We start from the raw sequence: 17,718 nt of genomic DNA, 5'->3' as shown, positions 1-17,718 counted from the left end.
TCACCCACCCAAAAGTTGTTTAAGAACCTGATAAAAAATAACTTTTAAAAGGCGTATATGTTTTTCATGAAAAAAATGTTGTTTAATAAGGAATATTTATTATTACAGAAAAAACTCACATCCGACTAAATTTCAGTGGGTCATTTCATTACCCAGAAGCTTTTTGTTTATCCATCCATCAATCGATTTTCTGCGCCGCTTATCCTCAATGGGGTCATGTTGTGCGCTGGAGCCCATCCCCGGCTTTCCGTTTATTAGTTTGATTTAGTTTTTTTATTATTATTAGTTTCCCATTTAGATCGAATTCAAAATAGATAGTTTGCGTTATCATGTAAAAACTGTGGCAAACCCACTATTCACATATATATATGCGGGGATGAATCTATCTATCTATCTATCTATCTATCTATCTATCTATCTATCTATCTATCTATCTATCTATCTATCTATCTATCTATCTATCTATCTATCTATCTATCTATCTATCTATCTAGTTTTAACTCAATGTTCGGAAAGTAGAGTCGATTATTATTCTTCTCTTTCTTCTTATTCTTATTATTTTTTTATTATTATTAAATCCCACTAAAACGTGAAATAATTATGCTGCAACTTAGTTCATATAGTTTCCACATAACATATTCGGGTGACAGCAGGCAACTTAAAGCCAATCAAACCTAAATTTAGGCAAAATAGAAAAACATCACAGAGCCCTGTACCTGAAATGTCAAAAATTCAAGCTTCGTTTGTTTAGCACTTGAACTGCCATTTTAATTAAGATAAAACACTGTAAGTGGTAATACTGTTTCTATTTTTAACATTTTCCAAGGCTGCTTGAGTTAATATTCCAGTACGCCATTTAAATTGGTAATACAGCACTGTACCACTAAAAATCAAATCAATGGAAACATTATCTGGTCAACACAGGACATTGGTGGGGGAACAACCTAAATAAATAAAAGGTAGACAAACAGCAGTCATTTACAACATCATTATACGAACAAAATACAAAACTAGATAACAGACCAATCAACATCAGTGGCAGAGCTACATGGCAGCCAAGTCATGCAGGCCAGTCTTCATTAAAAATCCAAGAACGATTTTTTGGAAAGCGGCACAGCACTTTTTGTATTTCTATAATCATGAACATGAATATTGGCCATTACATTCACATTGAAGTCTTCTAATCAGAAGTGTGATCCTTTCACTGTCTAAAAAATCTGCTACAATTCTCGTCACTACTTGGCAAGTTTCTTGAGTGCAAACAATTCTTGACATTGTCTTTACTGTATATGTCAATAGAGCAAGTCCAAAGAGGAAATGGTGGGCGCCTCGGACATCTTAACTTCTGCTTTCGGAAGCTTGATACGGCTCATGGCGACCACTCCGCACACTGCCAAGTGAGTGCTCGCACTGGCTACGCTCAGCCAGAAGGACCAATCAAGCGCATCATCCAGGACAACCAAAGTGAAGAGGTTCTCCCGGTAGTTGACCACACGCTCAGTTAGGCTGTGGTGCCTCACAGCTGCCAGGAAGCACAGAGCAGCCAGGATGCCAAACACAGCTTGAAACACAACATAGGGAACATTTTCAAATTTACATTGGGATTAAACATACGTGGAGATGATGGAATTGTGAACAGCACTTTTTGAAATAAAATAATTGATCTGATGTTCTCCAACATGGCATAAGTTAACGAACCATGCAAATGAGTTAATACTAAAAATGACTCAAATGCTGAATCACGTACCGGCAATGACATTCCACAGGTAGAGTCCCTTATGACCTTTAATGCTCTGGTATGGGACCTTCCTTGCGTTGTAAATGCTGAATGACAGACTGACCAGTGCGAAGAACACAGCTGCCAGCAGGAAGAGGATCACCATCATGTGAAGGCCACTGTTCAATGTGCGCACCAACTTTGGGAATACTACAACACACACAGGAGGACACACATATAGATTATTACCATACAAGCAAATGGCCCGGCGTTGCCGATAGAAGATTGGAAATGGCTGCTTAGATTAGTCTGTTGTCGGGTACTGCAGTATCCAATTTGGCCACCAAAGGGCTTGAGAGACCACAAGAAAGCAGACCACACCAAAGCAGATGTTTATCGATTTTGTTGGAATTTATTGGGGATGCCTTGACACGAAACCTAGTAAAGTTTTCACGAAAATCTGTTCAACCGTTTTGGAGCTTAAAAGTCACATACAAACCCACATAAAACTCGGGATTTATAAAGTAGTTTAACAAGGGATAAGGTTTAGATTAGAGGAGAAAGGAAGTTTAAAGTATTTGGTGTTGGTAAAAGGAGTTGGCAAATAGTGGCATGTGTTTGCTGACTCTGTTGAGTTTGAGTAGTGAATTCTGAACACGCGGATGGCATGTGCAAAGTTGTGCAACCTTAGTTGTTGTCGTTCATTCCCATCTAAAAAGATTGATTTTGTTTTATGAAGCTATGTACGAAATAAAAATAGACCTGCTATACGTTTCCCAACAATAGAGTTTATTCCCAGTGATTTAGGATCTCATAATAGTATTTTCACACACACTGTGCTGCCTGTCAATGGCAGGATCCAACTTATCTCTAAAGAACAGAGGGATGCTTTACACTGAAAAACAACAGCAACCAGATGATGAAGGGGGCTGTATCTGAACCAGATCAGGAGGCTTCTCCTGCAACTGGTAATCATGGAAACCAGTACTGTGTGTTTCATGTGGGGGTTTACCAGGAAAAAAAACAGCCAGGAAAGGGATGGGTGCCTTGAGGCTGTACTTGCCTTAGACACGCCCAGGTTGTTAACCGTAAATATGCTATGCTATGCTGTACCAATAATTGGTCATAAATACAGCTACTCTAGTTGAGTCTACACACTCCAGTATTGTATGTCTGTGCTTTGCTACCTTACAAACTGGAGTTAAGGGTTTATCTATTGTCTTCACAAATAAAGAAGATGTTTGTCAAAGTTTTAGTTTTAAAGAATAATTACTTTTATTGTTGGAATCAGAAGATTGGAACAAGTTTAACTCCCTTATTTCCATAGAAGCTCTGGCGACCCCCTTTTACAAGCACAATTTGAATTACAGTAACTCCGCAACCATTGAGCTAAAGAGAGAATTAAACCAGTTCTTGGAAGAAGAGAAGACAGGCTTTATAGAGGGATCACCCTTACATTCAAATTCAATCATAGTAGTTCTCCAAAACATCCACGAGTTTGCAGAACTTCACACAATGCTTTATCGCAGAGGGATCCACGTGTGATGACGGTCAAATCACTGGCAAGAAATTACACAGATCCATGCATTCTGTAAAGAATTTTGTGTTATCTGTAACCAATAGAAAAAAGCTTTGTATCATACATTAATGCGTTAGTTTTGGTTGTCATAGGGGCAACAGTTAGGAATACAGAGGGGTCATGTATGATGTGGGTATCTGTTTCCAGGAATTGCTACACCAACAATTGCTACAACACAGGCCTTATAATACACCTGGTCATGGTGAAAAATAGTCGACATTATATGGACAACTGAGAGAGCAAGACTCAAAAACTTTTTGGTATATATTATTTCCATTTTATGTTGTCTTACAATGTGTTCACATTCAGTTCCATTCTCTACTTTAGTGTAATCCTTAAAAATCAAAGTCTTCTTTTTGTTTTGTTTTTCATGTTAAACAGATATTACATTATTTTAATTCATAGTTATGGTGGATCGCCAGATATTGAAAGTTTGGGTTGTTCTGGAAAAATGACCAAAACTAACCACTCATATCATGTTTTCTAACTTTTTCATGGCCAAAATAAAAAAAAAATTCCAGGCAGTCTGTACAATATTTGGTTGATAAAAATTTTCAAGTGAAACACTGTTTCTGAATGATCAATCAGGTGTTAACATAGCTTACTGTGGATTTTAGAGCGCCTTGTCCCAAGACCGCACTTCTTGGTCTTCCCTCCTCTGAACAGACCATAGTAGACATTGCCGGTGAACAGTTCTAGCTCCGGGTGGGACGCGTTGACAATGTCAACACCAGTTTGGCACAGAATGTGCCCAGTAACCCAGCGCTCTGTAGACAAGGCCACCAGCAGCAGAGCCACGGATCCGACGCAGAGCACTGAGGCCGCAGAGAAGCTTATTTGTTTCCACAGCGAAGGCATTCTAGGACGAGCACCCTAGAGTGTAGCCCCAGGAAAGGGAACACCGCGCCGGGCAGCGACCGCAGCCGAGCGCCAATGGTCAACTCCTGCATCAGTTTATCCGACGAGTTCAATTAGAAAAATGAATAGTTGTAATAAAACAGGAGGTGTTGTCACACTCGTAACTAGGGAGAGAGTAACTGAATCTACGGCGGTCAAACGGATCCCTTACTGGGAAGAAATTCTATCCTGCATACGCCTCGGTGCTCTTCAGCCTGGCAATGGACAGCAAAACGACAGTGGGAATTTAATTGGTGACCTTTAGATTGACATGCATCGATATTAAAACCATACACGCGGCGATAATTGTGTTTACTCAAACCCAAAGGTTACATTGCATGAACAATTGTACAAATAACTTGCTTATAGGAAAGTGTAAAAGGTATTTGTTATTCCAAAATGCATTATAGAATTTAGTTATCCATCTATAAAAAATACATCGCTATCCAGATATGATTTTCCTTTTATTTCATGATGCATTTAGCTAATTTTCATATTAATAATCAGATGAAAACACAAATAAAAAAATACAATGACAATTTGAATAATCAATTGAATTCATGCTAACAATTTTACTGTCAGTTCATAAAATCATTGTTTCCACAACGGTGATAAAATTACCAAGTGACTATTTAGATTGAGAATTAACTTGTGTAATTTATTGTGTGTAATCATCACATACATACTTTCTCTTAAGTTGCTATTCCTGATAGCGTAGCAGTGTCATTTCTTCCTTATTAAGCAAACCTATCTCAAAAGACGGTAAAAAGGGTGTCAATTATTATACATAAAGTTATATTCATGGCATCAAGACGGTAATAAGCTTGTAAGAGCTTATGCAAAATGTTAGTGATCTATGAGAAAGTCAGAAGCCTCGTACCAACTACACATATAAAATAGATTCAGATTTGTGAGAGCTAATAGTACCGGTATATAGAGGATATGATAACGTCACCTTTGCTGGTATTTGTGTCTTATGCTAATAAAAGTGCAGTGATATACTCAAAGAAAGCAAGTAAAGTGGTAACTTAAAAACCTCTGTCACTGACAAACTAACCGACCCAAAGGCAGAGTAATAAAAATAAAACACTACTGTAGAACAAATAACTTTGTTTCTGTTCCCTTCGATCCTATGCACATTGAAATGGTGAAGCTGCTAGCATGCCATGCATTGTGTGATACAAAAAGAAGCAGGGCTGTCGTCTGCCTCTCGTCTGCCTCTCGTTCGGCGCTCTTGGATCTATTAATAAGAAAATAAGGAGGATGGATTTTGTGCACAAATAAAAATGATTTTGGTGAATAAAATTTGGCTAAATTCCTAAATAATATTACAATTTAAAGAGGTTATTCTTAAACATTTGTATATCTATCACAGCTGTAGCTGCAGTAAATGCTTTTTTTAGCCATAAAATAGTAATTGAGGGTTGGATTGGTTCGGACAAGGCACGACTGAAGCCCTAGGTGTAAAATGCACGGCCTGCCACTGAATATTACACTCTATCCCTTTGACTTTAATTATTAGTATTAAGGCGGGTCTTCAAAGGATCATCCCGGGGAGTGCGAGTTTGAGACCCCTGATTTAAATGTAAAAACAACAACCAAAACAACAATGCAGTTTTGGGGAATGTCTTCCATGTTCAAATCTCTCTGCAAAGTTCAGTTTTCATTGTTCGTAAGTGGTGTCCTTATTTTCCCTATAGTCCATCCGTTTTCCCCATTTGGCCATGAATTGGGTTTCCTGTATTCTTTTACGTAATCTAGATCTCTCCATTACAAATATTTCCTCCACAGTACACACCCACTGCTCCACGGTGTGGAGATCTTGTTTGTGCCATCTGCTTGTTCTTTCTCTTTTTTGTAGCTTTCTGTGCATTTTTAACAATGTACTCATCTTTTCTCTGGAATATTTCTTCTCTCAAATGGCCTACATAGAGCACTGTGAATGTTTTAGGTATTCCATATCCCAATATTTTCTTCAAAGCAAACCATAATTTTTCCCAGTAATGTTGAATTCTTGGGCAAAGCCAAAATAAATGTGGATGGTCATCGTCTACCCCTCCACATGTTCTCCAGCATGGATGCTGAACCTGAGAAAAACCTCTCCTAATTTTGGTGCTAATAAAAAATCAGATTAAGTTCTTCCAGTTGAATTACCTCAGATTCCAGGATCTAGTGGATGTGCACTGTCTTTTATATATATTCTATCATTCGTCTTCTGTTATTTTTGAATCTATCTCATTTTCCTATTTCCTTTGTATGTAGAGTGATGAATGCACACTCCATGCCATCAAACATTCATACATATTGGAGATGGCTTCAAAAGTGTTACCTTTATAGGCTCTTCCAAAATGTTTAGGACCATATGACTAGTCCCCAGTTTTGTTTCTTTGTGATAGTAGTCTTTTAGTTGAAGGTAACGAAAACAGTCACTTCCTGTAACCCGAATTTCTTTTACTGTTCTGCAAAACTCTGCAGCTTGGCATTTTCAACCATCATATATATTTGCTGTAATACCTTTGTATGCCCATTATTGGAACCCTTTATCGTTCTGTCCGGGAATAAATCTGCTGTCGAAGGCAAACCCGCCTAAAATATCTTACTCCATATTTGAATTGTATTAATAGTTATTCCTACCAGCTGGTTACCTACATTTTTGATTATTTTTTTATAAGCTATTTAGTTTAAATACACTCATCTCAACAAATTACAAAATAAAAGTGAAGTGAAGAGGCTGTTTCAAAATTAACCTAATAACGAGTGCGCGATGACATTGGTTGGAGACGGATGACGTCACTCGTCCAAGCAGCGCGCAAAGATGGCGGACTCGCAGCCGACGGGTCTGGCGGACGACGCCGAAAATGAGGACAGGAAAAGCGGCGGGAGAACGTCTAATACCTCCAGAGACAAATGGAAAGACGGTGCCACGGAAAACCTGCATTTCTCCGGCAAACATTGCAGCGGGAAGAAACGTAACCTGTCAGGTGGGAAAGCTTGTCTGTGTCGGAGCGATTTCAGCGGACCCTCGGTTTTGACAGCAAGCTCATTCTGTTGTCATCGCCGGGGCAATTTGGGGATGGTGACCAAGAATTTGAAGTCAGAAATGTTGTTCCGGTTATTTTACTGTTATTTGAGCGCCCGTCTCATAGTATTTGTTGAAAGAAAGATATGCCGCGAGTAAAGCGACTCAAGAGTCAACTACATGTCACACTGACACTTAGCTGCATTGATGAAATACCACAGAAGATTTAGTGCATGTCCACTGCGCCTGTATTTTTGTAGTGTGTTGTTAAAAAAAATTGGAGTGGGGGTTACTCATGTTATTAAACTAAGAGTTCCTGGTGCATGTTTTCTCTGCAGATCTGTCCCTCGTCAGGTTTGTAACCACAGAGCTCACCAGGGGCTACTTCCTGGAGCACAATGAGGCAAAATACACTGAGCGCAGGGAGAAGGTTTACACCTGCCTCCGCATCCCCAAGGAGCTGGAGAAGGTGAGGCCAAAGCATCTTCTGTGTGTGTCATTTCTTTCGTTGCTTTAGATCGTTAGCTGCTACAATTCCATCTCTGTTTGAACCAAAGACATGTAAACTTGGCTGGCATGGTAATTAATATGAGCTGGAGGAATGACCAGTCGAAGCATGGCAGAATCTAGGAGTATTTAGGTTTATACAGACCCACGAACGCTGGAATTTAGTTTACTTGACTCTGTGTCATTGTGGAATCATAGCGCTCCAAATTCATATATCAATTCATTACAATACTGTCTATATTATTGGATGTGCAAATACCCAAAAGTGCACTCCCATTAATTGTTTGGTTTACTAATTACAATTTTTGGTCTTTTTGTCTAGTTGATGACATTTGGCTTTTTCCTTTGCCTGGATGCTTTCCTCTACGTCTTCACCCTCCTGCCCCTAAGAGTACTGCTGGCTCTCCTGCAACTTCTCACACTGCCATGCTGTGGTCTTCGGTAAGCTATCCTTTTTTTTAATAATACAGATGCTAAACTCAGTCGACTTAAGGAACCAAAACCGTCCAAATTGAAGTTCCATTTTGCCCAACTCGGATGATTACGAAAAGATCCATTGCAAACTAGTGCATCCAATATTTCTTAGGGTATCTGAGTGGATACTTTTATTATTGGACAAATAACCGTCTATCACTGTTGTATCAGAAGTGAAAAACCAGTGACAGCCCAAATAAACTAGTTGTGTATTGATATGTTTTACCTTTGGTAGACACTCAAAATCAAGAGAGAAGACATCAATACATTTTGAACTAGCAAGGAGAACACATTAATAGAGCCTTAACCTTAAATTAGAGATTATTTTTAAAGATCCTCGTTTGAGCCCTTTCTTTTTAATAAATCTCCTAGGTTACAAAGGCCGATTCACCCTAAAGGGTGTGAGTATCAAAGAAGAGCAACATGATTGACTGATAGTGACATTGATGTACCTAGTTCATAATAGTCAAAACAATGAACGGCAGTGTGCAATAATATTCAAAATAAAGAACTGGCATCCTATGCAATCTCCTTAGCAGGTGTCCAATATTAAAAACAGAATTATCTTATCAGCGTTTAAAATTAATACTATACCTCTGCTTACAAAACACTGTGTTCTCTGAATGTGCTGAAACCTTCAGTCATGTGCATATTTTTTCAATATTTACACATCCCTCTATTTGTAAAACTAACACTAGTTAACAGTTTAATCACTTTTTGGTGAAAAAATACATTTTGAGCAGTTATATTCAAGTATTATTTATCCATTTCTAATCAAACTTCCAATTCACACTCCTGTTTTTAAAAATGGTACCTACATTCTCTGCTCAAATCTTGACTGAATTAAGCACTCATAATTTCATTTTCTTGCATTAGTGGTGGGCCCCTCCTCCAGCCAGCCCAGGTCTGCGACGTCCTGAAAGGTTTCATCATGATCTTGTGTTATTCCATGATGAGCTATGTAGATTACGCCATGATGTACCACCTCATTAGAGGGCAATCCGTCATCAAGCTCTACATCATCTACAACATGCTTGAGGTACTCCCCAAAGGATGACAACGATGATAATGATAAAGATGAGACTCTTCACATTGTTTTCTTTTCACTCTGTCTCCTGCCAGGTAGCAGATCGCCTCTTCTCATCATTTGGCCAGGACATCCTGGATGCGCTGTACTGGACAGCCACCGAGCCGAGAGAGAAGAAGCGGGCACATATAGGCGTGATCCCTCATTTCCTTATGGCAGTGCTCTACGTCTGTATCCTCATTGATGGAAAATATATATTTTTTCTGCAATCTGACAACAAATAAGGTCTCTGAATCCCAAACATCTATGACATTTACTTTCAAAACGAAATTATTTCAAGATAGTTTTTTGGGGGTTTATTTTTTCCCGTGTGAATTTACTTTAACATGCAACCAGAAACGGTTTGTGATCTGCTGTAGATGCCACAAAATCATTGCAAAAAAATTCCCCTCATAAACATCATTGTGGCTTCACTTATTGAAAGTCCTTCCTCATAGCAATTTTTCGCAATAAGACATGATTTTTAACGAAGAAGTGAAAACTAGATGGTTTGCTTATATTTATGATACTACAGTGCCCCAAGGTGGCACAGCGGATGGGTGGTGAGCGTGCGGCCCTACTGTGCAGAGGTTTAGGGTTCAAATCCAGCTCCCACAGCCTCCTCGTGTTGTGTTCGTTTGTTCTCCCCGTGCTTGCGTGAGTTTTCTCCGGGCACTATGGCTTCCTACCACAGGTTAATTGGCTGGTCCAAATTTTCAGTCCAAGTTGTCCCTTGGTGTGAATGCGCGAGTGAGTTGTCTGTCCGGCAACCGGTTCAGGGTGTCCCTGAAGATGGCTTGGATGGGCTCCAGCACCCCCGCGACCCTACTGAGGATAAGCAGTGCAGATAATGGATGGATGGATGGATAAAGCTGCCCCAGGTGAAAGGGGACCAAAACACTCAACATCATTTTTAGTCCCAAGTTCTGATACAATATGATTAGAAGGTCTTTTTTTTTTTATCCGTCTATTATTTGTTTCACGAGATTGCACAACTTTATTTCATCCTTAATGTGCTTTATCTCAGTTCTGCATGCCATCCTCATCATGGTCCAAGCAACAACACTTAATGTCGCCTTCAACTCCCACAACAAGTCACTCTTGACCATTATGATGTCGAACAATGTGAGTAGTATATTTTTTGTCATTTTATTTAGACTTTGCAGCAGTGAATTTAAACTTAGAAATTAGATAAAACTTGTCACCTCATCAGATGAAAATCGAAGTTTAAAAAAAATAAAAATATTCCATGATCTTTGCCTCGTGAATCATGCAAATTCTTTCCATACCAAAATAAGAATTTAAAGGATATAGCTCCTGTGTTTGATTTTAAATTAGTTTTGTGCCAAGTCAATGTAAAGTTAAATGTTTGCTGTGTCTTTTTGCAGTTTGTGGAAATTAAAGGAAGCGTGTTCAAGAAGTTTGAGAAAAATAACCTTTTCCAAATGTCAAACAGTGGTAAGTGGATCTATGCACAAAATTATGTCATAAGGTAAATTAATAAGGAGTTTCATTTAGATTAATTTTCCTCAAAGGAGGTTGATCCAGGTTTGATTTTGTTTGGTTTATCAGACATAAAAGAGAGATTCACCAATTACATCCTTCTCCTTATCGTCTGTCTGAGGAACATGGAGCAGTTTTCCTGGAATCTGGGTAACCATACACAGATAACAAATGTCCCTTTAACCTCTAGGAATGAATGACACAACTCAGAATAGTGTCAAAAAATCTAATACTTCCTTTGATTGACCCAAATATTGAGACATTTTTTGTTTTCTTTTCTCAGACCACTTGTGGGTGCTATTTCCCGACGTGGCAATGGTGATTGCCTCTGAGGTGGCAGTGGACGTAGTCAAGCATGCTTTCATCACCAAATTCAATGACATAAGTGCAGACGTGAGTGCCTTGAATCATCAGTATGTGAAGTGTAGAATTATCGTTAGACAACTGCTTTCAATCCAACTTGGCCAGAGAGGTGTCATCTGTGATGTTTCCATTCACTGTTTCTGAGTCTGGTGGGTCGCAGAGCAGTTATGCAATGGGAGCCAGTGGCACAGGAAAGGATTAACCCCTTTATCTCGAACATTGTCAAGGCTAATCACTCAAATCTCGCTGATTATAAAACCTGTAGTCACTCTGAACAGTGTGCTACTTTCAAGAAGCTGGAGTAGCTTGGTAAACCTTATACACACATACAAGGAGGACTTAAAAACTTGAAATTCAAACACAGAATCTCTCTCAACTTAGAAGCAGACCTGCTAGGTTTACGTTAAATTGCAGAACTCCTTCAGCACTTGTACTTGCGTAACTAATTGAAAAGTCCTACCATTACTGATGTGTTGAATGGGTGTTTTTTTTCACATGTCTACCATAGTATGAAATAAAGTAATATGAAATTAGAACTTGCTTGAAAAACAGGAGAAGAATGTACAAAAAAACCCACATTATACCAAATGTGTTCTGATGGTCTGCACCTGAGCCCTTTTTATTATATATATCCTAGGTCACATAAACAGATTTGTCCTAAAGGATGCATTAATCAAAGAACAGCGATTTTATTGGCCGATGGTGACAATGATGTTAAGAGTGCATTCTGTAATAGTCAAACTAAACAACAGGGACAAACTGGCATCCTATGCAATCACTGCAGAGGTCCAATATTAAAATGAAAAACAAGTAGAATGAACTTATCAATAGCCATTTCAAAGTTAGCACAAAGCACATTCGTGACAAATGTTCTCTCACATTACATCACAGGTTTATGGAGAGTACCGAGCCAGCCTTGCCTTTGACCTGGTCAGCAGTCGGCAGAAAAACGTAAGCTTTTACATGATGTATGGTTTACCAGTGTTTTATATCAAGTAAAAATAAATTCTTTTTTTGTCTGTTGGTTTGTTTATGCACTCTTAAACCCTCTGTGGGGTTATTGATTAGCATTGGGTGAAATACCTAATCCAGCACTCGGGGAGTGAGCAAAAGCTTGTTTATCTATACCTAATGCCGTGTGTTGAGGAATTGTTTCAGTTTGTTGATGAGTTAAAGCTACCCGTTAATGAGTTACCAGGTTTTTTGTATAGCTGCATTTAAAAATCACACAAATTTTCATTACATTCCTAATTGTTTGCCCACTCAGGCCTATACAGATTACAGTGATTCTGTATCCAGGAGAATGGGCTTCATTCCACTTCCTCTATCACTGCTGGTGAGTGTTCTGAAAATCAATTATTTAAGTGAGTTTTATAGCACGTGTCTCTTTACCCAGCTCATTCGTGTGGTGAGCAGCTCAGTGAAGATCCATGGCTCACTTTCCTTCATATGTGTGCTGCTCTTCTATTTCGGGTAATTTTCAGGCGCAGTTCTTTTGTCGGGGGGTTAATATTAAGTAACTCATTCCCCCTGTGTATCATTTGTTTGAATAGGCTGATCACTTTGAAGGTGCTCAATAGCATTGTCCTGCTGGGTACTTCGTGCGCTTTTGTCAAAGAAGCAAATATGGAGGAGAAACTCTTTGACCCGCCTCCCTCGGCCGTCTCCAGTCGCGTGAGCTCCCGGGCTTACCGTGCTAAGCCACCTCACACTGCCACGCCACAGAAAGGTAATATGTTGCAAAATGTTGTATTTTTAGAAAATCTTAACAGTTGTATTTGTGAAATGCTGTATGAGCCCTACAGGGCAGCTAGTTTGCAATGATTCGACCTGACCAGTTTCTGAGCAGCTATCTGTTAGTGGATTTACTGTCTGTAATGAACACCAAGTTCCAAAGATTAGGGTTTCCTCATGTGCACTTGGCAGGAAGACAGCTAGGAGCTGCAGTTTAGTAAACAACTTTTTGGGGATTTGTTACTGCTTGCCTAAGATGCTCAGGTAAAATGTTCACCAAGACCATTGTGAGGGTCCAACAGAAGGAATTTCAAATGCCACTCTAATTAAACTTTGAATCTACCCTTAGTGAGGAAGGGCATACCAAGTTAGAGTTGGCTGTGCTTCATGCCTCCCTTATTTAGATAGCTAAACGGAGCTGTTGCCTTTCATGCACGGTACCTGTTAGGGTGACAATCCTTAAGCTCTTTTACGGACTGTGGCTGCTCTTGGTGAGTGATCCTGTCATTGAATTCCCATGTGTCATTTTTGGACTGTCGGATGCCAATTGTCACAACACTGAATGGACATTGGGAGGAGCGCCCCTGAATTGGGGGATATGAGGGGTCTCTTTTAGCTTCTTGAAAGTAAAAGCTCTGAATTTCACTGTAGAAGCTAAGGTGAAGCTGCGGACATTGAAAAGGAACTTTCACATCTGAGGTTATGGCAGGACTAAAAAGTGTGGAATGCACCTTTTAAGTCGCGTACAAGATCAGTGTCATCTAGGTGTTCTGGTTTCTTGGGTCCTCTTGACCTGGAAAAATAATAAAGCATTGGCAGTGATTTGGATGCTGCATTGGTCTTTTGTAGCTTAAAAGAGTGAACCGAAAGACAATGCTCTTGTATTACGTTATTCATGCTCCTGTTTTATGGGTCCTGACTGTGTTAACATATTTGCAGAATGCAAGCCACAGGAAATGTGTTTCCAATGGAGGCCAAGCGGTCGCCATGGAGATTCGGTGATAGACAAAGATAGTTAACCAGAAGGGCTCAGTTTAAAGCAAAACTCCCAAGCTAACAACTATTTTAATAGTCTAGTAGACACTGATTTTTAGAAAGGAATTTTTTTTCCCCCTAAATATAGAAAGGCGTTTATATAGTAATGTAGCAAATGATAATCAACATTATCTTTTAAAAAATCTTTTTAAGAAAACTGTGCAGATTTATACATAAACTAACTAAAAACAGTGTTTCCGCGGATAATTTGAAAGTTTTAAAAGGCATTGAATTCATGATTCTAAAAATAAGACCATAATTGGCATTAAAAGGTCTTAAGTCCAATCTTCGAAAGTCTTAAAAATGTAAACACAAATATTTTTTTTTATATTTATCATTTTTTACATCCAGGGAGTACAAAGTTTTTGTATTTTATGATGGTACTACACTCAGAATTATTAACGCGTATAGCAGTTTTATATTTGACAAAAAAAGTTCTACAATAGACCAAAAGGTTTTTTTTCATGCTTTTGAGGAAAATTGAGAAAAATTTGATGTTTTGCACTGACGTGATTATATACCAGGGTAGATTATAACTCTTAATACATGAAGTAAACCGTCATACATGTTGACGTAAGTGAATCGCATGAGGTCACTTTTGCGTTATTTGTACTTCATATGTTCCGATCAAAATTTTCATTATGATAAAATACTTCATAAATGTAGCAGATGCATTCTATGGAATTAGTAGTTATCTACCAGTTTTGACTGACAATCCATGAAGTAATGTAATCATCCTTTATATTTATTGTTTCCCATCTCCAAAACTTTGGAGTATTATGTTTTTCAGTTTTTAACTAGACCAAAATTTTCTTTGAAATAAACATTTGTTCAAAATCGTGTCTATTTCATGTGGGTATTTTTGGTTTGTTGATTGTGTTTTTTTTTTTTTTTGGGTTGTTTTTTTTTTTGACGTCACGGTCTTATATTTGTTTTTAAAAACCATTAAAAGGTCTTAAAAAGTCTGGAATTGAACTTGCCTTAAACCGTAGGAACCCTGTAAATGGGCCTATCTAAAGCCAATTAGGTACACACTCAGTCAGTAAATCCATAAATAACCGACTGTCTTTTTTTTAGGGACAGCTCATTGAACAATAAATTCAAATCAAGTAAATATTTGTATCTCTGTAAACCAAGGACAGCCTCATTTGCATCAGAAGAATAGTAAATAACACAAATATGTGCATTTTGTGGTCGACTGCAGTCTCTAACAAAATATCTTAACAATTTTCAACAGTTTGAAATCAAACAGACTTAACAACTGACGTTTTTACCGTTTTCACAACAACCACTGGTCTTTCTCATGGAGAAATATACGCGTATAAAATGTACAATACATATCATTAAAACCATATTGCCTTGAATGTTACTTGAATCTTACAGAGGCAAGTCAGACTCTTTCAGTCAACTGTCTGACTTCCCTTAAATGCACATGCATTACAGGGGTACTGCCATGATACACAAGGTCTACTTTTAAAACTTTGCAAAAAGTCTTTTTATTCGCCGTAAAGAAGTTTTGGCATGCGTACTTGACGTTGACGACGTCATTTCTGTATTTTACCGCTTGAGACAGAGATGTTATCGCACACGAGCAACTCTCACCGAGAGATTAGAATCATAATCATAAAATGCCCCACTCTGTTGGAAAAACGGGTCTTGGAACAATAGTCGACACCTTTTTCTATATTCGATTTTTGTCAACATCGACTAATTGTTGCAGCCCTAGAGTTTTATATGCCTCTGACCTGTTAACAACTCGGGTTCTCCTTGGGGGAGCTGGATAAATTTTCTTGGGACATAACTGCTTAGATAGATGCACAATCTAACCCTGATAAACTCCCCAAATATATATTATCGAGAGAGATTTAATCTCACAGATGTTCTTAATCCCAATTCTTGCTACAGAACCAGTGGCGGACAAAGCTGGAATCCCCTTGGCGTCAGTCAGCCCACAGCCAGCCTACGTGGCTGAGAACATGGTCCCCCCGGCCTCAATGCTCCCCAAGAGCGACTCGGACACCTTCCTCACCACGCCTGACGAGGAAGACGACGTCATTAAGATCATCAACACGGACACCGGTCTAGACGAGGAGGTGCTGGAACGCCGGACCCCCAAGAAAGACTTGCTGGAGATCGACCGCTTCACCATCTGTGGCAATCGCATCGACTGAACCCCGCAACGGTGGGGCCGACCGATCAGTATTTATTAATTTATTATCAACGCAAACCAGCAGAGGCTTTAAACTGTTACGACAAGCCGGCGCGAGGGGTTCGTTGGGGCTCGCCAGAGTCCGCTGGACCCGCTGCCGGTTGCTGTGCGACCTTCTGAAGTCGACAAAGTTCCAGAAACTGGAGATGTGAAACTGATGCTAATACGGTTTCAACTGCACTGTGTGTCCTTCAAAAGCACAATCTACAGTCCGTTCTTGATTGATTTTTAAATTGGGCAGATTTTTTTATACTAAAGAAAAATCTCCGTTTTTATCTGAAGTTGCAAACTCGTAGGTGCGAGCTGGAACCCCGGACTTTTATTTTTTTAATTGTACACGTTATTGAGTCTGGGTTTTTCAAACACAAAACGAAAAGCTCTTAAACAAGTATTTCTACACAGTAGTCATCAATCAGTAAAATGAGCAAGTCCTATTTTGGTTTTACGATATGATTTTTGTTATAAAATTCACTGGAGTCTTAATTTGGATATGCTTTGTTTTTTCACGACTTAGTCTCACACATTCTGATAAAAACATTACTTTCTTATACACGAAAGATCAAGAATGACAAGATTAAGTTCAAGTCCGTGTAGTGTTTGGGTAGATTTTATTTCATGCAAACAAGCCACTTTTTCCTTCTGCCTCTCCAGATTATTACCACAATGACCAAAGACAAACTGAGAGTTACTTATTCTCTAGTTTACGGCGAGAACAAAAAGGGTCATTAGTTTAAGAAAAATACGGTGAAGCCGTTAACTAAATTGAGCACAATTGTCGAAGCTCTGTGTCCATGGCAACATAAACAAGCATTGCTGAACACTTTTCACACCTTGAATAAGGAAGTTGTTTTTCTATTACGATACTAGAGTTTTATTGGCTATCGTAAAATAAAGAAAAAATACATGATCAAATGCTGTACCTTTTGAAGGGCATCTGAGGGACTCTTTCCTCAGAGTCCCTGGGAGGTTTTCGTAGTTTGTTGGCATTATATATATATGCTCCACAGAGCATAGATTGCATCCAGATGCTTATAATAATCTTTTTTATTTTTGAATAATATTCTGACTAGCAAGCAGCAAGGCGTAGCAGTGGTTAGAGCATGTGCAGCACAGTTCTGAAGTCAGATCGAACCTTCCTGTGTGGAGTTTGCATGTTCTCCCCGTGCTTGCGTGGGTTTCCTCTGGGCACTCCGGTTTTCATCCCACATTCCAAAAACATGCTTGTCCGGTTAATTGGCTGGTCCAAATTGTCCCTAGGTGTGAATGAGCGAGCGAATTGCCTGCGACTGGCTGGCAACCAGTTCAGTGTGTCCCCTGCCCACTGCCCGAAGACAGCTCGGATGGGCTCCAGCACCCCCGCCACCCTACTGAGGATAAGCGGTGCAGATAATAAATGAATAAATGGTAAATGGTCTGCATTTATATAGCGCTTTCAAGTCAATGAAGACCTCCCAAAGTGCTTTACAATGTGCTTCACACTTACCCATTCACACACACACACTCACACACCAATAGCGGCCATGCAGCCATGCTAGGCACCTACCTGCTTATTGGAGGCATTAGGGATTCAGTGTCTTCAGTGACACTTCGACATATAACACTGAGGAGCCGGGAA

The 17,718-nt window shown here is 39.2% G+C and overlaps 2 protein-coding genes across 4 annotated transcripts; one reads left to right on the top strand and one right to left on the bottom strand.

The window, feature by feature from the left end:
- Window positions 1–811: 811 nt before the first annotated feature.
- clrn2 (clarin 2) lies at window positions 812–9,054 on the bottom strand. Of its 3 annotated transcripts, none has more exons than XM_088342060.1 (6): window positions 9,012–9,054; window positions 4,880–4,940; window positions 4,366–4,408; window positions 3,902–4,240; window positions 1,748–1,927; window positions 812–1,561 (listed from the first exon to the last, which is right to left on the bottom strand). In XM_088342060.1, exons 4-6 carry the CDS (start codon window positions 4,152–4,154, stop codon window positions 1,293–1,295), a joined length of 702 nt encoding a protein of 233 aa, XP_088198186.1. In that variant the 5' UTR covers window positions 4,155–4,240; window positions 4,366–4,408; window positions 4,880–4,940; window positions 9,012–9,054; the 3' UTR covers window positions 812–1,292. The 3 variants fall into 3 exon arrangements, with proteins under 3 accessions (XP_088198186.1, XP_088198188.1, XP_088198187.1); XM_088342062.1 differs by having other exon boundaries at window positions 812–1,522; XM_088342061.1 differs by lacking the exons at window positions 4,366–4,408; window positions 4,880–4,940; window positions 9,012–9,054 and adding an exon at window positions 7,168–7,345.
- On the top strand, window positions 7,006–17,015 carry tapt1b (transmembrane anterior posterior transformation 1b). The gene is made up of 14 exons (XM_088342059.1): window positions 7,006–7,174; window positions 7,551–7,681; window positions 8,042–8,160; window positions 9,070–9,232; window positions 9,316–9,451; window positions 10,287–10,384; window positions 10,648–10,717; window positions 10,832–10,912; window positions 11,046–11,155; window positions 12,017–12,076; window positions 12,393–12,461; window positions 12,522–12,598; window positions 12,679–12,854; window positions 15,800–17,015. Exons 1-14 carry the CDS (start codon window positions 7,009–7,011, stop codon window positions 16,063–16,065), a joined length of 1,722 nt encoding a protein of 573 aa, XP_088198185.1. The 5' UTR covers window positions 7,006–7,008; the 3' UTR covers window positions 16,066–17,015.
- Window positions 17,016–17,718: the final 703 nt, after the last annotated feature.

The sequence above is a fragment of the Urocampus carinirostris genome, chromosome 8 (assembly GCF_059441175.1).
Source record: "Urocampus carinirostris isolate Australia breed hairy pipefish chromosome 8, RoL_Ucar_1.0, whole genome shotgun sequence".
NCBI classification, from domain to species: Eukaryota; Metazoa; Chordata; class Actinopteri; order Syngnathiformes; family Syngnathidae; genus Urocampus; species Urocampus carinirostris.
Note: the sequence above shows the minus strand (reverse complement) of the source record. Positions and strands in the feature narration are given on the sequence as shown.